At 38.0% G+C, this 18,305-nt stretch overlaps 1 protein-coding gene across 2 annotated transcripts; it reads left to right on the top strand.

Moving 5' to 3' along the window:
- The first annotated feature begins 11,859 nt into the window (after positions 1–11,859).
- On the top strand, positions 11,860–15,309 carry LOC133885320 (ERBB-3 BINDING PROTEIN 1-like). Of its 2 annotated transcripts, none has more exons than XM_062325016.1 (10): positions 11,860–12,023; positions 12,143–12,239; positions 13,087–13,171; positions 13,257–13,406; positions 13,494–13,647; positions 13,919–14,134; positions 14,218–14,354; positions 14,441–14,532; positions 14,703–14,885; positions 15,079–15,309. In XM_062325016.1, exons 2-10 carry the CDS (start codon positions 12,143–12,145, stop codon positions 15,144–15,146), a joined length of 1,182 nt encoding a protein of 393 aa, XP_062181000.1. In that variant the 5' UTR covers positions 11,860–12,023; the 3' UTR covers positions 15,147–15,309. The 2 variants fall into 2 exon arrangements, with proteins under 2 accessions (XP_062181000.1, XP_062181001.1); XM_062325017.1 differs by lacking the exon at positions 11,860–12,023 and adding an exon at positions 12,050–12,068.
- The last annotated feature ends 2,996 nt before the right edge of the window (positions 15,310–18,305 follow it).

The following is an 18,305-nucleotide window of genomic DNA, read 5'->3' as shown; positions in this document are numbered from 1 at the left end:
GTTCACTTTTGTTATAACCTGAAATGAAGGTGTTAATATGTAAATAATTTATTGTGATAATTTGGTCAAAAATAGGAGAAAGAAGCATATTTGTATTTGCGGGATCAAGATGCAAGAAAGGGTGAATTGGGTTCTAAAACTTTTGGGCCACTAAAAACTATTGCAAGAATGGTATATGTGCACTAGTTTTTAGGTGATAAACATGCTAGCTCAGTTAAACATTGTCCCTATTCTAACAAAACAACCATAATAAATGAAATTACAAGAATGCAAATGCTGAAGTTAAGTCCTAGAATTAGATTACTCAAGATGGGCAGGACTTCAGAAATAAGACTCGAAACACATGATCAAAGAACCCTATTGAGAAGCATGCCTCAACTGTGTACACGAAGAACATATTCTACAGATTCTCAAAAGAATTTGAAAAGATCGAAGAGTATTTTGTGCAGCCTATAGGTGACTACCAGTTTTGGCTTGTCCCGAATGATAAGTTTGTAGATGGCTGTGGCACTAGGTCATATGATGTGACAGCAATTGAAGAAGAAGAAAGTTACTATTGCGAGTGTAGCAAGTTTGAAGGGATGGCATAATTTGTTGTCGCATCATCAAGGTTATGAGCATACTTGGTCTCAAGAAGGTGCCTGACTCATACATATTGGAAAGGTGGAAGCAGTAGGAAATGCCAATTGGCAGAAATGCTAATACAAATCTTCAAACTGACGTTGGTACTAGTTGTATGCCTTTGCAAAACTAAAGGACAACAAGATTTAGCAATCTCGCCTCCACGCTCACAAAGTTTGCTCATGAGGGTTCGAATTCAGAAGATGCTTATGAAATTGTTATAAAGCATATTGGAATGAAGCAATCTGAACTTGAAGATCTAAAAAAGAAGAAGAAAAGGACACAGTGGAACGAGACATCAGCTAATACTATTGCTGGTGCTCTCAATAACCGCAACACTCCTAATGCTACAAATGCACATATTACTGTAGCTGTTGTAGCTTTAACTACTGCAACTTCAGTTACTACACCTACAACTGCTATGTCTAGTCCTACTGAACTTGGGACTATTGGCACAAATCTACAAGATGCTTTTATTCCTAGTACTTCAAGAAAAGTGAAGAATCCTCCAAGATTAGTTGTCAAAGGACAAAAAAGTCAAAAAGGCTATCTATGTCAGGTTGCTTCTCTATTCTTGAAAATATGCTTCTACGTACTATTACATTCTGCTTCTGCCTTTTGAAAATATGCTTCTATTACATATGGCAGAACATCCAAGATCTCATCATCATTAATCAATGAGCGAAAATGCAACAATACATACTAGACAACAACAAAAAATTGCTTCTTGTTCGTTGCATATATACTTATGCAACTCATAAAAATGCTTGCACACCGAATTGAATGAAATAATACTTTGACAATAGTATACAATATAAACTAAGATATTGTAGCTAATACCTATTCTATTTTTCCAATTCACATTATTTTCGGGGTGGTTGAGCTATTTATATGTCAGCAACTTACAAATGTTTGGCATATCCTCTTCCTTGAATGTATGTAGAATTCAACCGTCCCAATGTTCACAATGCATAAGCATGTGAAACCATAATCTTGGCTGAAAACAAAACACATGAATTCACAATTTGAATAGAGAAGAGTAAAATAAAAAGAAGATGCAAACATAAGTGATAGTATCAACTTACTTATTGGTCTGCAAAGATAACTGAATGTCTATCAGTTCATAGGAGTCTATTTTTTTTCTTTGTGTCAGGGTAGAATATTTTCCAACACTCCTTGGTTTGTGGTAAAGGGTAGCACAATAATTACTAGCTTTTCATCATTTAGAGACCTCATGAAGTCAAGCACCTCAAAACGCTTTTTCCGTAAGTTCAAAACCAAAAGGAAGTAGTGCTCAACTTTTTCATCCATCCCTTTTGGTGTCCATGTTTGAAGGACAGAGAACAATACCTATATTGTTTTTCAAAATGATAAGTAACATATCTTGGTAACATACTGCTTGTACTTAATAATTAAATAGAAAAAAATGAAGGCAAGATAGAATGAACCATTTGAAAATGATCCAGATGTTCTATACATTTGTGGACTGCCCTTTTAACTACAGCGTGGTCCAGCTGACCATCTTCAAGGTAAGTCTAGCAAAAAGAAATACAGAGCAAATGCAAACTACATTGTTTGAAATGATTGGAAAAAGTAGAATGAACAAAAGAAGGAAAAATCATGTCATGATATTTTAGGCAAAACAAAATTACAATAATTTCAAGAAGAAACCAAAAAAGAATACAACAACTCTTAATGGCAGTATTCATTTTATCCGGGACCTACCCTCAAAATTATTTAGTGCATATATCCGATTTCGGCAATAGTGTTCAGTAGCTTCCCGTTGGACTAACAACCTTTGAAAGATGAGCTAAACTAGCAAAGAATGCGAGGTAGTTGATGATAATAAGGTTGCACAAAACAATAAGAACACAAAAGTAACATGAACCAAGCTATTTATGCATAAGTAAAACTGTATAAATGATTGTAAAAATATGACAACTATATTGTTGAATATGGTAAATGAAAAAGAAGATGACATAATTTTTTGGGCTAGAACTTTGGCTGGATCTTGTAGACCTTCCACTGGCTCAACACGTAACATTGTATACCATGCATATTTCCTTACTACACTTGAAAGTATTCTTGTTGTTGTAATCGATATAAGGAGACCACAATGCAACTGACCTTGTATGTCCTCTTTGGCTGAAGTTCAAAATTAGTTGTACCAGATGTGCTTGCACCACTAGGAGGTTCACAAATACTTGGTGTTGGGGTTATGTCTTGAAGGTCTTCAATTAGTGACACTTCAATGCTTCTTTGGATGCTTGCTCCAGATTTATCATCTATGTTCATGGCCCTTGAAGAAGACTCATCAATGCAAACTTGCCTCTCCCTTTTAGCTTCTTCTAAAAGCTTGTCTAGATCCTCAGAAGATAAATCATCCAACCAGCTATGTGTAGACAAGTCTTGTTCAAGTGGAAGATCTTTTGCTGTAGGAACTTCCTTAGTACAATCTACCATGCTACCTTTCTCTGTAAACTGATCTGCAACTTCACCTTGTTGTGAGTCACTATCAATGAACTTCATGATGTTGCAATCGAAGGGCGAGAAATCCCATGCATTGCTTGTACCAATGTTTGATGAAGTTCCAATTGTATTAGGCAACTTCAACTTTTGGCCACCTACTCTTTGCAACTCCTTTATCTTGGTGATCAACTCTCTCATCCTCTTTGGTTGCATTTTGATTAGGGATGACAGCTAAAGGTTGAGGACATATTTCAACAATATTGTTGATGCCACGTGACCCAAGGCTTGGCTCCATTTGAACATGGACACTGTCACCCCCTATATGCTCCTTGCTAGGCTCATTGTGCCCCGATTCCAAAACCTTGCTCTTCTTTGATCGTCGGACAAGCGAAACTTCAATCTCTTTATTACCTTCACTGTCATCTGGCCCTTTTCCTCCATCATCATTAGCTGGGTTTCCCTCCTCCTAACCCAATTCTTTATTTTCTACTTCTCTATCTTTATCTGCACCTGAATCATGTTCCTCCTCATCACTCACATTGTCTTAGCTTGATTCATAATCTTCATCATCACCTTCTTCTTCCTCTTGATAATCAAAATCCAAAGTTGTTTCATCATCATGATCTTTGTCTTCTTCGCTAATTTTTATCCACTTAGATCTTCTAAATATTTTTTTAGCTTTATCCATGGGATTTTCTCCTTCAATAATTTCATAGACCTATCCTAAGAAGTTGCCGACAAGCTCTGTGATACCAATACAAACTTTGCTGATAGTATGAGATAGCATCCTTTTTTTCTGAAAAAGGAAGAAAGAAAATATTTCAACAAATTGTACAACTTGAAGAAAAAAGTCAAACTAAATAATAGAAAAGTAAGATATACTTATGAGATTTATAAAAAAAGGCATATCATTTATAAATGAGTTGCTTTTGAAAAAAAGAACAGAAAATGAATATATGTTCCCCTTTCTTCAGATGTCATTTTAGTCCATCCAATTCTGATATTTATAAATGAATTGCTTATGTGATTCATAAAAAGGTTTGTCATTTATAATGAATTGCTTTTGAACAAAATAACAGAAAATGAATATGTGTTCTCCTTTCTTCAGGTGTCATTTCAGTTCATCTAATTCTGATAAGAACTTAGTATCAAAAGTAGATTGATCTCTATATTGTCCTGCACTATGACTCATTCTAAAAATTACCCCCCCCCCCCCACAACTAGAAAACTGCAAGCAAGCATGAAAGCACTAAAAAAACAAAACCAAGGCAAGGACCATTGTAGCATGCGACAACTAGATCTAAAAGTTGCATGCTTCAGAGTTGATAGCCATTTGTAGCAATGCTTGCTACAAATTTTCAGCTTGATACTAGTATCAGTCTGTACTACTTCTAAATGTATAACAAATATCAGTTAAGCTAGTTAAGCTTCAAATGAATAATAGAAACCAGTTAAGTTACTAATATCAGTTTGTACTACTTTAATTTCTAGAGAATACTGCCACAATGTAGGAATACTACCATAACAGAAAAGTCTACAAACAATATTTTACAAACCTGAGATGATAAACTTGGTTTGACCTTTGATGCATCAAATCTCTCAATGTCTTCCATCTGTCCAAGTAATTATTCCTAAACAATAGAGTGATCCCCTTGCTTAATCTGAAATAGAAATAGTGAACAAGAACAAAAAAAAAATCAGTCCCCCCTATTGAATAAAAAAGCCTCAAACTATTGTTAAACTTAATTTGCAAACAAAATGTAAATGCAGGAAAAAAGGCTCACGTACTTTTAGTTTCCCGAAGGTGACATCTATATTAGTATCAAGCTTGATAACTTCATCAATTAGTGCCCTCTTCCAAGCTGCAACTCTTGGCAGGCCACCAGGAATTTGAACATTTAGAACATTCAATGAGTCAAGATACAATACCTGTAAAGACGAATAAAAAAACATACATTCATTAAAAAAATATTCTTAGAAAAAAAGAGAAAAAATATACTAAATGACAATGCTTCTACAGTTAAGACAGGCTTACCATAGGAAAGAAGAGGCAACCCTTGACATAATTCTTGGTCTGCATTTCATGTACAGATGTTTTTAGCGAATCTACCACAAACTAACGCCAATTGAGCTCCTTGACTTTTGATAACTTGCGCAATGCAGGATAACACTTTGGGTTGATGAACATGCAAGTGGTTGGGCACAAGAATGTGGAAACACCCAACATAAGCCAAGACCTAAGGTAATCCTCATCCGTATTCTTATTGTCTTGAAGTATTTTTCACAATTGTTTTGATATGAGGTGTCACCCCATCATCAATTTGGTATTCCTCATGAATGAAATTGATGGGTTTAACTTCGAAGTCATAGATCACCTTATTCCCTTCCCTTGGCAAGCCCAAAATCTTATGAATTGTTTCCTTACACAAGATTGGTGAGATCAACAGTTGGTTGTGATATTAAGGAACCCACCAAACCCAACACTTTCTATCATGTTTCGCTGATCAAATGACATATTTTTGTACAATTTAACAAGCCTTGCTGGTGAAGCTCTATTTCTAGTACCCTAAATTAAAATAAGAGAGTAAAAAATAAATCAAAAACTATTTTTCGGTTACTAAACTACATAATCAATATGTACATAATCAGTGTGCATGTATAAAATATATGAGTAAAAAAACTACATAATCAGTGTGCATGCATTAATGCTTGGTAAGTAAAGTTGCATAATGGATTATTATGAAAGAATTGCTTCCAGATTTCATAGGTTTTGCTTTTATATTTTCAAAAAAATGCGCCATACTATGATCATAACTACTTTTACTACTTGCCAAAAAATAACAGAGCAGCTACTAATCACCTGGCCTATATTTTGGATAACAAGCATGCACAAATGAGTGATCAAAAGCAAAAAAGAAAAATATGCTCCATTCCTACTGCATATGCAAGCTAACATGCAGAGTAACTGGACATCTAGAAGATTAACAAAATTATCAGGCGATTCATCTGATGACTATAATTGTTGATTTCTCCATAGGCATTGTGTCGGACACTTCTAAAATAGTAGTGGCTAGAAAGCATATTACAACAAGCTAATATGTACAAATTTGCAATCTTTTAAGTCCAATAATTGAAAATAAAATAAGGTCTAGTTTATTTGTTGTCTCATTTCAATTTGATGACACAAAGATCCTGATCCCAACCACCCCCTAAAAACACAGACTCAGTTATATATACATGTGTTTGTGTATAATACATATCTAAAAATTCCTATAGATATAGATAATGCTAAGATGAATCAAAGAATTAATCGTGCATACCCCATGCTTCCGCTTTCCACAACGATTGCTATGTGACGTAGATGCAACATCGTTTTTCTTAATTGCTCTCGCCATTAACTAAAAAAAGAAGGAAATAGAGACAAGGAACTTTGAGATATGCCATATATGAATTCATTTCACATGTGCAGGGAACTATCAGATACATCATATATGAATTCATTTCACATGTGCAAGGAACTATCAAATACATCATATATGAATTCATCACATTATGCACATCACATAACCAAAAAATATAGGTATGGTGTTCGACTATTAAGCAGTAAAAACATCAGTTGATCCTCAAAAAATAGAACATGTGAGATTCAAAATCATCATCAATCATTCTGTAAAAAAATATAAAAGCATAACAAAGCTAGCAAAAAATTATTCTCAGGCACACAACTACCACATTAGAAGCACTCCATGGCCTTATGAATCAAATCAGACCCTATTTAGCAAGCTAAGGAGCATGCGCATATTCACCAAAAAACATGAGCATCGTGTTAGAGTAGATTAGTTCAGCGCCATGAAACAGAAAAAATAGATTCATGTTAGTTGAATCAACCATCCACACAACATATTAATCTAGCACCATGAAACAACACCCAAACCTCAAAAATCAACGTGCACACATGCCTCTCCCAATACCCACATATCACCACACCAATCAACAATTCGAACCACCAAACTAGAATCATGTATGCATATGATTTCCTCTCATTATCCTATCAGATATACATATATGCATTCCAAACATTTCACAAAGCAAAACAATACAAATATAAAAAAAATCACACAAAATCATCCGCAGAGACTTAAAACATGAAATTCCGGGATGATAAAATCCACATAAGTACGCAAAAATCAACTAAGGGCAGGGACGAAAATCAACACACTCACCTTACTGATCGTCGCCCAAATTTGCCTCTCTGAATCAAATCAACCCTCAAATTGAAGATTTAATAGCACTGAATTGGCTCCAAAAGCAAACAGTGAGAAAAGAAAAATCGATTAGCAGTCAAAAAAATATGCATCAAAACTAGATGCACTCACCCTCGTACGCAAAAAAACTTCAGATGTGCTCACCCTCATACATGAAAAACTCACTGCAGCCCGATCCCCTCCAATCCGCTGCATCAAAACATTACCACATCAACCTCCAAACCTAAATCGATTTTGGGAAGGGGAACAAAATCGATTACAAAAAAGCAGTCCGAGGAATCAAAACACCAATGCATCAAAAAAAGATTGTGTGTCCCAATCCACACTTCTGATTCCCGTCCACCTACTGGATCACCGACGAGAGAGAGAGAGAGAGAGAGAGAGGAACCTAGAGAGGGAAGAGGTCGAGTCGAAATGAACAGGCGTGCCTCCTGATGTTTGAACAGCACTGTCCATAAGCCTCACCCCGCCTCGTCATTTTCGAAAAATCGTCATACACCAATGACACATGGGCCCTGTGACATTGTGTATCACAAAGCAACGGTGAAAAAAGTTCCAACATGGGCCCTGCAGTGAGAGTAACTTTTGCTGATTACTGGTTTCTTCAGGGCACAGGATTTGCATCGGGCGGCTGTCGCTGCTTGCTTGTGAAGGTGCATCTAGCCTTTAAGTGTGGTTTTAGTAATTAATAATAATACCTATGAACTAACAATTGTGTTGAGAATTGTTAGTAGGTTATTTCTATAGCTGATGCATGGAGGATTGAGTATGGATTCATTGAGGAATGTCATGTGATCAAGAGAAATGCGTCAAGATGAATGAGCTTTAGGTAATACTTGGGTAAGTTATGATAATACATATGGACTAACAATTATGTTAAAAATTGTTTGTAATATATTCCATAGGAGATGTATAAGTGATAAAGTATGGATTCATTAAGGAATGGTATGAGATCAAAAGATATGCATCGAGGTCATTGAGCTCTAAGTGATGCTCATGTGAAGAAGAAGAAGCTAGAGAGGAAGAGACCTCGGAGTTTGAGTATGCTCTTAAGAATATTGGCAATAAGCATGAAGATCAAAGTTACTTGTGGAGATGACGTAACTGAAGGTATAAAATTTTCAATTGAGTTTTATGAACTAACACATATGTTATTTGCTTGAGAGTAAGCTAGGGTTAGGTTTCATCGAAGGCTGAGTTGAGATATTCAATATGCCGCGTTGGAAGAGCAAGATCAAGATAATCTTAGTGAACAACTTGTGTGCTTGATGCTTGTAGTTCATACCTTGGTGGTGAACCAGATGAAGATGATGTGAAAAGACAAATCTTCCATAATAGGTGTATGGAAGCAATCAAGTAAACTTCATCGAGCTTGATCAATAGATGATTGAGATGGGAAGCGATGATCAACATCATCATTAAGCTCAAGTGAAGAGTTGATAACAAGCCTAGAAGAAGCATCAGGACACGGATGATGTGTTCATCAAGTCTAGCGAGATGGCTAGCTCAAGGCAAAGCTATAAAATATGGGGTATTTTCTTTTGCTGGTCAATGGTGATTATAGAAGAGAAATGATCGGATTAATATGATAAATATTGTACTATTAAGAGGGGTCTTGACGATTACTTGAGTTTTACCATGTGTTGATAAGCTTAATCTTGCATGTGCATACTCGCTTTGGTAGGGTGCTATAGTTTGCAAAAGTGATTTGCAAGTTGACATAGTGAATGTATTAACTCTTGGTTGCATGGAACCTTTAGATTGTGAATTTGTTTTGCAAAAGTTTAAGGTTCATGTAGTTTTCATTGCGGTAGTTTGGACTATGTTTTAGGTTTGATCCAATATGTTTGAGATCAAGCAATTAGTTGGGATATGTAGTCATCTGAATAACCTTTCCGTAGAGTCTAAGATCACATAAATCGGACATCGGGTTAGAAAGTTATTGCCGTTTCTCTGAGTGTCAGTTGTGTTGGTCACAGAGTGGCAGTCTGGCCGCCAGGGTGATGGTATGACCGGGGAGGCTAGACTCCTAGAACTTGCAGGGAACTTTCATCTGTCTAGAACGGATGGCGGTCTGACCGCTAAGGTGGCCGGTCTGATTGCCAAGTGTTGCCGGTTTGAACACCAGAGAACAGAGTGTTTCGGACCTCTGTTCGAAGCTCACGGTCTGACGCCCATGAGGGCCGGTCTGACCACTAGAGGCCTGAAAAGTCAATAACAACTAGTTTCAGAGTTGTTTGTTCAGTGGTGATCTGACTGCTAGTTGTACTGTAGTCTGACCGCTAGATGCGCAAAGAAGTCAGGCTTTGGACAACGACTACATTTCGGGTTGTGACCTATAAATACCCCGTGTTCAACAGCTTTGGTAAGAGTTGCTACCCCCATTGAGCGTACTTGAGCTAAGAGAAGTCCTTTCTATATATTTGTGCATGTGTTGCATATAGAGAGGGTTGTGAGGTAAGAATCAAGTGCATTTACATTAGTGATTGAGCTTTAGGCATTTGGTGAGAGTCGAGTTCGTTTTGGCTTGTCATTTTTGGAGGTTGCCACCTCCTAGATAGCTTAGAGGTGATTGCACCGTTGAGTTCTTCAAAGAATCTTGTGAAGGAGCCACGGTGGTGATTGTGAGAGGCTTTATGCACGTCTTGCTAGAGAGGTAGAGTGCAACTCAAGTGGAATCGAGGTAGTGAGTGATTTATTGGATTAATCAGTTCAAGATCAAATTGCTTGTGGAGAGTCTCTTCTCGTGATGAGAATTGCATACTACATAGAGAAGCGATTAAAGGCTTGAACCCACCTCAACATGGATTAGGGGCGATCAGTAAATCACCGATACCACGGGATAAACTTCGGGTGTTATCTCTCGTGCTATTTACTTCTATGTTATGATATTTATTCACATACAATTTATCTTATGCCATTTATATTCTTAGAATTATAATTGCTTATATGCAATTTATATTTTTAGAGTCATAATTGTTTATATGTAACTTTATATTGTAAACTTTGATATAGACACAGAATTGATCATTTTGTTAAGATATAGGGTTTAGAAGTTTTATATGTATCGTAATTGATCATTTTAATTTCTCATCTTTATCGATTAAATTGATAGATAATTTTTAAAATCACATCTTTACCTTCTCTATTCGGTCTACTTAGATCCTACAACGTGCCGATGGATGAATACATTCACGGTCGGAAAGAAACGTGCCTTTACGAAAGAAACGTCCTTTCTAACCCACGCAAAAAGACAAAATAGGAAATCAGCATTTGTAGCTTGGCCCGTTTCAGACATGGGCTACTACCTTATCGGGAAGACCTATCCGAAAAGCCTGCACAAAATGACAAGACAAGCTGGAGGCCCAAGCCTGATCGGGAAATGTCACGTGGAGGCCCAAGAAAGAAAGGATGGCGTGCGTCCAGACTCCAGCGGGGTGTTCGCTTTCTATTTCAACGCTAGTTAGATCATCCCAACAATATTCCCTTCATTTCATTCTTTTTTTAATTTTTTTTCGTTCTCATTTCCTTTATTTTCTCTCATTTCTAATAATTTTCCTTTAAGAAAATTCCGTCCTGAAGAGAATGACTCTGATAATCCCATCGTACAAGGAACTATGAAAGGAACGAAAATCCCTTTACGATAAAATTTTTGTCCCCGGAGAAAATTTGTTGGGCTCAGCCTTAGGACGCTTTCCTCTTAAAGCTGTTAACAAGATCAACCTCTATATTCTATATCCATATTCTATATGCTATCTATCCTGCTTCTTTAGTTTTTTTTACTGATTAGAGATATATGACTTATTTTATTAATAAAATAAATAAAAAAATTAGTAGATAATTTTTTTAATTATATTTAAAATTAAACTATGATATTGCTTCTAATGTATTTACTTTCATGACATATTTATACTTACGTATCTTAAGTTTGTACTTATATTATTGTTTACTATATTTATGTTTTCGTTGCTTAGTTAAGCTACCTTCGATCATATTACTTTTATTTTGTTAACTTTCTAATTCATCTTTTCGTTTCTATATTTTTATTTTTTTATCTTTAATAACTTTCTTTTGAAGGAATTTGCAAAAATAAAGGAATGAGAATCTCAGAATAAATAAGAAAATCTCTTTGTAAATTGAAGCTTTTAGAATATTAAAAAAATAAGAATCTTTTTATAAAAGTAACGGAACTTGAAAGAAAGTAGTTGGAGATGTCTAATGGGTACCGTATAGTTTACTTTGCCCCAAGTGGTATGCCCTTGCACACTTACCCCGTTATTACACGTTCCGACCAGTCGGCGCGGTCCCGACACGTGGCTCCTTCCCCGCGGCCCACATGTAAGCCTTATATCCAAACCCCACACGCGGCACGGCACGGCCCAGCCAGGATGGTTGCACCCTACCCCACCAGTCAGCGAGCCTTTCCCCACACCGTCCGCCCTCTGAGCCCACTCGTCAGCGACATTAGACCGCCCACCGGACCTCCCCTCTAAGCCCTAGCCAGACGCCGCCTCCTCACCCCACTCGACTGCCTCGCCTCCATTCCCCCCACCCCTCCCAAAGCCCAAACCCTAAGCCTAAACCTCTCACCTCCTGCCGCCGCCGCCGCCGCTGCAGCCGCATCGACTCCCCTCCCAGCCTCCGCCGCCCCCGACTCGGACCGAAGCAGTGAGGATTCATCGCCCCCTCCCCGGTTATCCGGGCTCGATTCGGGCCGTTTCAATTGGTTTTTTCTGCAAATTTTCTCGCCATCTCTGATCGTTTTTGGTTGGTGATGTGTACTGCAGATGTCGTCGGACGATGATGTCAGGGAGGAGAAGGAGCTCGACCTCTCCTCCAACGACGTCGTCACCAAGTACAAGGCCGCCGCCGAAATCCTCAACAGTAACATCGCATCCTCTCTTATCTTCCTCTAACGTTGTCATTTCTGCGGTTGACTCGCTGCTTGTTACTGCCGTGTGCCTTGGGATTGGATGATGGTTCGCCGAGAGAATGGCGGTTTTTTTTTTATTGTTTTTTCAGGGCTGGTTGTCGCTGGTTATGTTGAGAATGCTTAGTCGTAGCTGTATTTAGCTGTTTGTTGTGCTAGGTAGGTGTAAATATATTTTTGTGGTGTTAATAGTGGGTTGTTGACCGTGATGGTAGTTTTTGAGAAATTGGAATTGGTGTGGTTAGGATTGTTAGACGACATGTCTTGTCACGCTCCCCTGCACAGTTCGGTGACAGATTGGCATGCACCTCATGGAGTCCGGCGCAGCTATGCACATGCAGATCCTCCAATCACCGTTGATATTTTTATATTCAGTTGTAACAGATTTGGCATGTAATCAGGGGTAGTTTAGGATTCACATTGCTCCTGTACTGCTATATTATTTGGCTCAATCAATCAATGAAATCTAGAATGTGTGTTGCCATATTCATACTCCTTTTAAAAGATTCTTGTGTTACTGTATAACCTTGTCAGTAGTGGGTTGCAGAGGAGGCTTCTGCCTGGGATATTAGCACTAATGGTTTGCTCCACTTTCATTAGAAGTTTTGCACCATGCTCTATTTTTATATGCATGTTTAACTCGTGAAGTGTGTTTGTTGACAAAGTTTGCTGATGCTAATGTTAGCTCCTCAAAGTTGTGGCATTGAGTATGGATATGGGCGGTTGTCTTTCCTTTAGCATGATGATGCATATTTAATATCAGAAATGTATATCTGAAATAAAGTTTTCTCTGTGGTGAAGACGCTCTGAAGCTAGTTGTGTCAGATTGCAAGCCGAAAGCCAAGATTGTTGACCTTTGTGAGAAGGGTGACTCTTTCATAATAGAGTAATAAATTTTTCTGTCTTATTTCCCTTGATTGCTACTTTCTTCTTGATTTGCATCCTTACTTGGGATTCTTTGTGGGGGATAGGCAAACTGGGAATGTCTACAAGAATGCAAAGAGGAAGATTGAAAGGGGCATTGCTTTCCCAACCTGCTTATCCGTCAACAACACAGTCTGCCACTTCTCTCCACTTGCCACTGATGAGGCAGTCCTGGAAGAAAATGATATGGTTAAAATGTATTGTCTTGCTGCAACTATTTCTCATGTTCATTATTTGAGGAAAACTTTACCGTGAACCTCAACTATTGTGTTCTCTTTTGACAGAGATATGGGCTGTCATATTGATGGTTTTATTGCTGTGGTGGCTCATACACATGTAATTACAAATGGGCCAGTCACCGGAAGAGCATCTGATGTTCTTTCTGCTGCCAACACAGCAGCAGAAGTCGCAATGAGGCTTGTTAGACCTGGGAAGAAGGTACATCTTTTACAATGCAACATTTTTCTTGATATTTTGTCTTTCACAAGTTATCTTTTTTCTAGCGTTAAATCACTGTTGTCTTCTCCTTAGGCATATATGTTATCCTTTCTCTGTTTGTGATTTAATATTTGTCCTAGTATCTGAAGAAATGTTAAAGTGGTCACCTGATCAGTGCACTTTCTTGTCTTGATTGAATATACTCAGTACCCTTTGTGGATGTCCTAATTTGTTGGTTTCACTATTAATCGCCTGCCTATGTCTTATGTAGAACAAGGATGTTACTGAAGCAATTCAGAAAGTTGCTGCTGCTTATGATTGCAAAATTGTCGAAGGTGTTCTTAGCCATCAGCTGAAACAATTTGTCATTGATGGTAACAAAGTCGTGCTTAGTGCCTCCAATGCTGATACAAAGGTGGATGATGCTGAATTTGAAGAAAATGAAGTATATGCAATTGATATTGTCACCAGCACTGGGGAGGGAAAGGTGAGAATTGCTGTTATTTGCATGAGGCTCCTATTTCCTTTAGCACACTTACATTTTTGTTTTTTGTTGAATATTTGTGGCAGCCTAAGTTGTTGGATGAGAAGCAGACCACCATTTATAAAAGGGCTGTTGACAAGAATTATCACTTGAAGATGAAAGCATCGAGGTTTATTTTCAGTGAGATCAGCCAGAAGTTCCCAATCATGCCTTTTACTGCTAGGTTTGGTCCTTCACATTGACCTTTGAGTCCTTATGCGTTTGATTTTGGTTCAGTCTATTAAAACATGAGTTTGTGAATGGTCACAGGGCACTGGAAGAAAAGCGTGCGCGTTTAGGCTTAGTGGAATGCATGAATCATGAGCTATTGCAGCCATACCCTGTACTTCACGAGAAGCCAGGTAGAGAAATACATTCCCATGTGATTTGAACTACTGCAAAATGCTGGAAATAGCTTGTGGACTTATGATGTGGATTGTTTTGTGTGCTCATTTGTAATTTCTTCAAGCTTCAGTTGTTAGCGTTTCTAGCGGTTTGCTGTAACAGTAGTAATAGTGGTTGCTTCATGCAGGCGACCTTGTTGCGCACATAAAGTTCACTGTGTTGTTGATGCCAAATGGATCAGACAGGATTACATCACATCCACTACAGGAGCTAAAGCCCACAAAATCTATTGAAGACAATGTTGAGATAAAGACATGGCTTGCTTTGGGGACGAAAACAAAGAAAAAGGGTGGTGGAAAGAAGAAGAAAGGTTTGTCCTGCAAGCATGAAGCTAATTATTTTGGTAGATCTTGAGTTACACACTGAGGCTGTTTTTTTATAACTGCTTACACGCACTAATTTGATTTGGACACTTGATTTGTCCTGCAACTTACTAGGGTACCTTTTCATATGTATGTTACAATTCAGTCAACTTATTCAAGTGTGTTTTTTCATCACTACAGGCAAGAAAGGGGATGCAGCAGAGGCAGAGCCTATGGAGGCAACAAGCTGTGCTCCAAGCCAAGAATAATTCTGATTTTCGAAATTGCTACCTCTAGTTTTGTTCTTGTTTCTTTGCTGCATCTGATTATGTTATATTCAGTTGTGGAAATTTGAGTACTTTTGGAGGCGTCTGAAAAATTACTCATCCGCTGCACACTATCGCATCAAATGACAAAGATACTTATCCATAAGGCATGTCAAGTGTTATCTATATGTTTGCTTAATTCAAAGTTTCTTAGGGGAATTTTTGGACTGCTCTCTGCAAGAAAATTTTAGCATTCGATGGCGGCTGCTTTGTGGTGGAATTTTGAAATGTCAGATACTGACAGTACCCGATCGACAAACGTTCAGTATTCATATGCTAGCGTTACGCGACTTATGTTCTTTGTAAAAAAGAGAAGATTTTAGCAAGCTTAATATACGCGTCCACTTGTGAGCCCTGGTTTTTATTCTCTTGTTGTTCAACTCTTTGTTTAGCATGTGAATATGAAGTTGCAGTCTGTTCAATGAATGGAGTAAGGAAGTCTGTTCAATGAATGGAGTAAGGAAGTGAGATGCAGGATCATTAGAGAGTACTGTTTTTTGTTAGTGGGATGTCACACGTGTTGACCCCAATGGGATATTTGGCTAGGGGATGCGGTTGAGCCAGTCCCATTTTTTTAAACCCTGTCTATCCAACTGTAGACATCACTGGGCCAAAAATCTGTCAGATTTTCGACCGTAGGATTGAAATCAGATGACCCATTTCTGTTTCCCCTTTGTTTCATTAACTCAGCCCAACACTATCTGAAAATCTTGTAATTACGATAGTTTCTGCGTATTTTGGCCAGGCTGTCTGCTTGGAAGTTGGTTGATATTACACCTAGTTCTATAAAGACAAAATTAGATGTAAATTATATGTATACTAGAATTAAATTTTATATATAGAGAGACTTTATCGGTGTATCACACATAATATTATATTACAATGTTTAACTTGCATAAATAGAAAGGACATCAAGATTTTAACCAAAATACACTAGCAAAATATAGTGAAGCTCTCATCTTCCACTAGCAATCGACCGGGGGTCCATCAGTCTAGCAGTCTTCATCTTCATCCATGAAGTAATATGGTTCTTCTTCATTGTCTGAGCAGTATTTTGAAGTATATTTGTATGAAAATAGCACGTGTGAGTATCTATCGTCTTCGCAAGTGTGGAAAATAAATGACATATAAGTAATTTGTATAAATTTCAATTATGCTAATGCAGAAGTTATAAAAATATCCTATTTAACTAGATGAATTATCATTAAACTTCCACTTCTAGAAACATTTTCACTTGTTTTCTAACCACCTGAAATCCAAATTACGCTCCCAAACGAACCAACTTGATACCATCACAGGTAACCAAGAATCATCCACTATTACCCATCATAGGTAACCAACTATCCAACAGCTACCCATTATAGGTAACTAACCATCAACCAAACCAACTAATCATGTGAAGGGACCACGCCACTCTTAACCATGAGCATAACTGATATATCAGTTTTGCACTCTACAAAGATCGTCTAACTTTACCCAGGGGCCGTGATTCCCGTATACCCGTACCATCACAACACTTACACACTTCCAAGTAGTGTGGCTAAGTTTCACTACAAAGATGTTATAAAATATCCTCCCAACAAGAATAAACCCGCTGAGATTTCACCATCATCAAAGTGGCATCGCACCACCAAAAGTCTCCTCTTGTGCCTTATAGTTCTAGAAAGAATCACTCTTTTCTTCCTACACCACCATTGGCTTATACTACGTTAAGGATCTGTTAATTAATTGGTCAGGCTGTACCCATATAAGCCTCATGGCTGAACTGTTAATCAGGGTTACCCATTCCATGAATCGGTCCTTAGAATACCGAGCAAACACTATTGCCAACCATAGTATTTCCCTGCACCTGTACATTCCCGCACCATTCTAATCTAACCTTCTACTCAACATCACTATGTTTCATGTTGCTACAACAATTACCAATATTCTCATCTTGTAGTTGCATAGACCATTAGTCATAATTAACCAAAAACTCAACCATACCCTTGTAACAAGCTAAGCATAAACTACCCAACATAACCACTATTAATAACTAGGGCAACACGAGATATATGGAAATGTGTAATATAAGTAAATGAGATTCAAAATGAATAGCATGCATATTTGAAATAAATAACATATTTGAAAAACTATGATCAGAATGTTTAAGGATATTTGCTTCTTCCAACTTGTTGCTCAGATTTTTTAAAGACTTGATCTTGGAGATTCTCGAATTGCTCCTCGTCTGCTCTCAATACACACAAGAAAAATACAATAAAACTATCTAAAAACAATACACCAAACAATAGCTAACATCTATGAAAAAAGTACTAAAAGATAGTGTACGCTACTATGAACATGAGAACGCAAAAATCATCTAAATCGGAGCTAGAACTAGAAAATTACGCTAAAAACAAGTTTAGGGTTAAATTTGAAAAAGAAAATGACCTATTTTGAATAAAAAAAGGTTAGGGGCTCTTGTAAAAATAGAGGGATCATTTTGTACTTATGGAAAAGTTTAGGAATTAAATTGTAAAATGACATGTTTTTGTAAATATAGAAAAATTTAGGGGCTTATGTGCAAAATTATCAATTTTCCTGAATTAAAAATAATTCTGGCTGATTGGGTAATGGCTCTGCTGATGTGGCTGCTGACTGAGCCTAACACGTCAACGCACTAACTGATGGGGCGATGATATGGCGCGATAGCATGGCGATGGCGCTGATTGGGTTTATGTAGCCACGTGGCATCGCATGATTGGATGGTGAAGGGGTATGAACCAATCTAATCTCAGCCATCCATCTCAGATCTAATGGTCAAGGGAGAGGAGCGGTGCTTTGGAACCGGCCGACGACGGAGGGGCTTCGGCACGGTGGCGGATGGGGGAAACAAGTGGTGATAGAATCGCCAGGGAGGGCGAAGGCCTCATCGCCATGCACGGGGAACGATGGTGAGTGGCCGGAAACAATGCTGGGGGGCACGCGAATCCGTTTGAAGGCTTACCTTGGGTGACGCAGCGTGGGAAGAAGGTCGATGATGACGTATGGGAGCGTGTCGGGGAGGCAACTTCGGTGGTCAGGACGTGAAGGTGAGCGCACCCACGCACTCAGCGGACAACG

Source organism: Phragmites australis, chromosome 11, assembly GCF_958298935.1.
Source record: "Phragmites australis chromosome 11, lpPhrAust1.1, whole genome shotgun sequence".
Lineage (NCBI taxonomy): Eukaryota > Viridiplantae > Streptophyta > Magnoliopsida > Poales > Poaceae > Phragmites > Phragmites australis.
Note: the sequence above shows the minus strand (reverse complement) of the source record. Positions and strands in the feature narration are given on the sequence as shown.

Excerpts from the sequence above, each read along its gene's own strand:
- LOC133885320 (XM_062325016.1), top strand. The coding sequence starts at position 12,143 with ATGTCGTCGGACGATGATGTCAGGGAGGAGAAGGAGCTCGACCTCTCC. Across the intron at positions 13,407-13,493 it reads GAAAATGATATGGTTAAAAT|AGATATGGGCTGTCATATTG; the intron begins GTATTGTCTTGC and ends CTCTTTTGACAG. Across the intron at positions 14,886-15,078 it reads TGGTGGAAAGAAGAAGAAAG|GCAAGAAAGGGGATGCAGCA; the intron begins GTTTGTCCTGCA and ends TCATCACTACAG.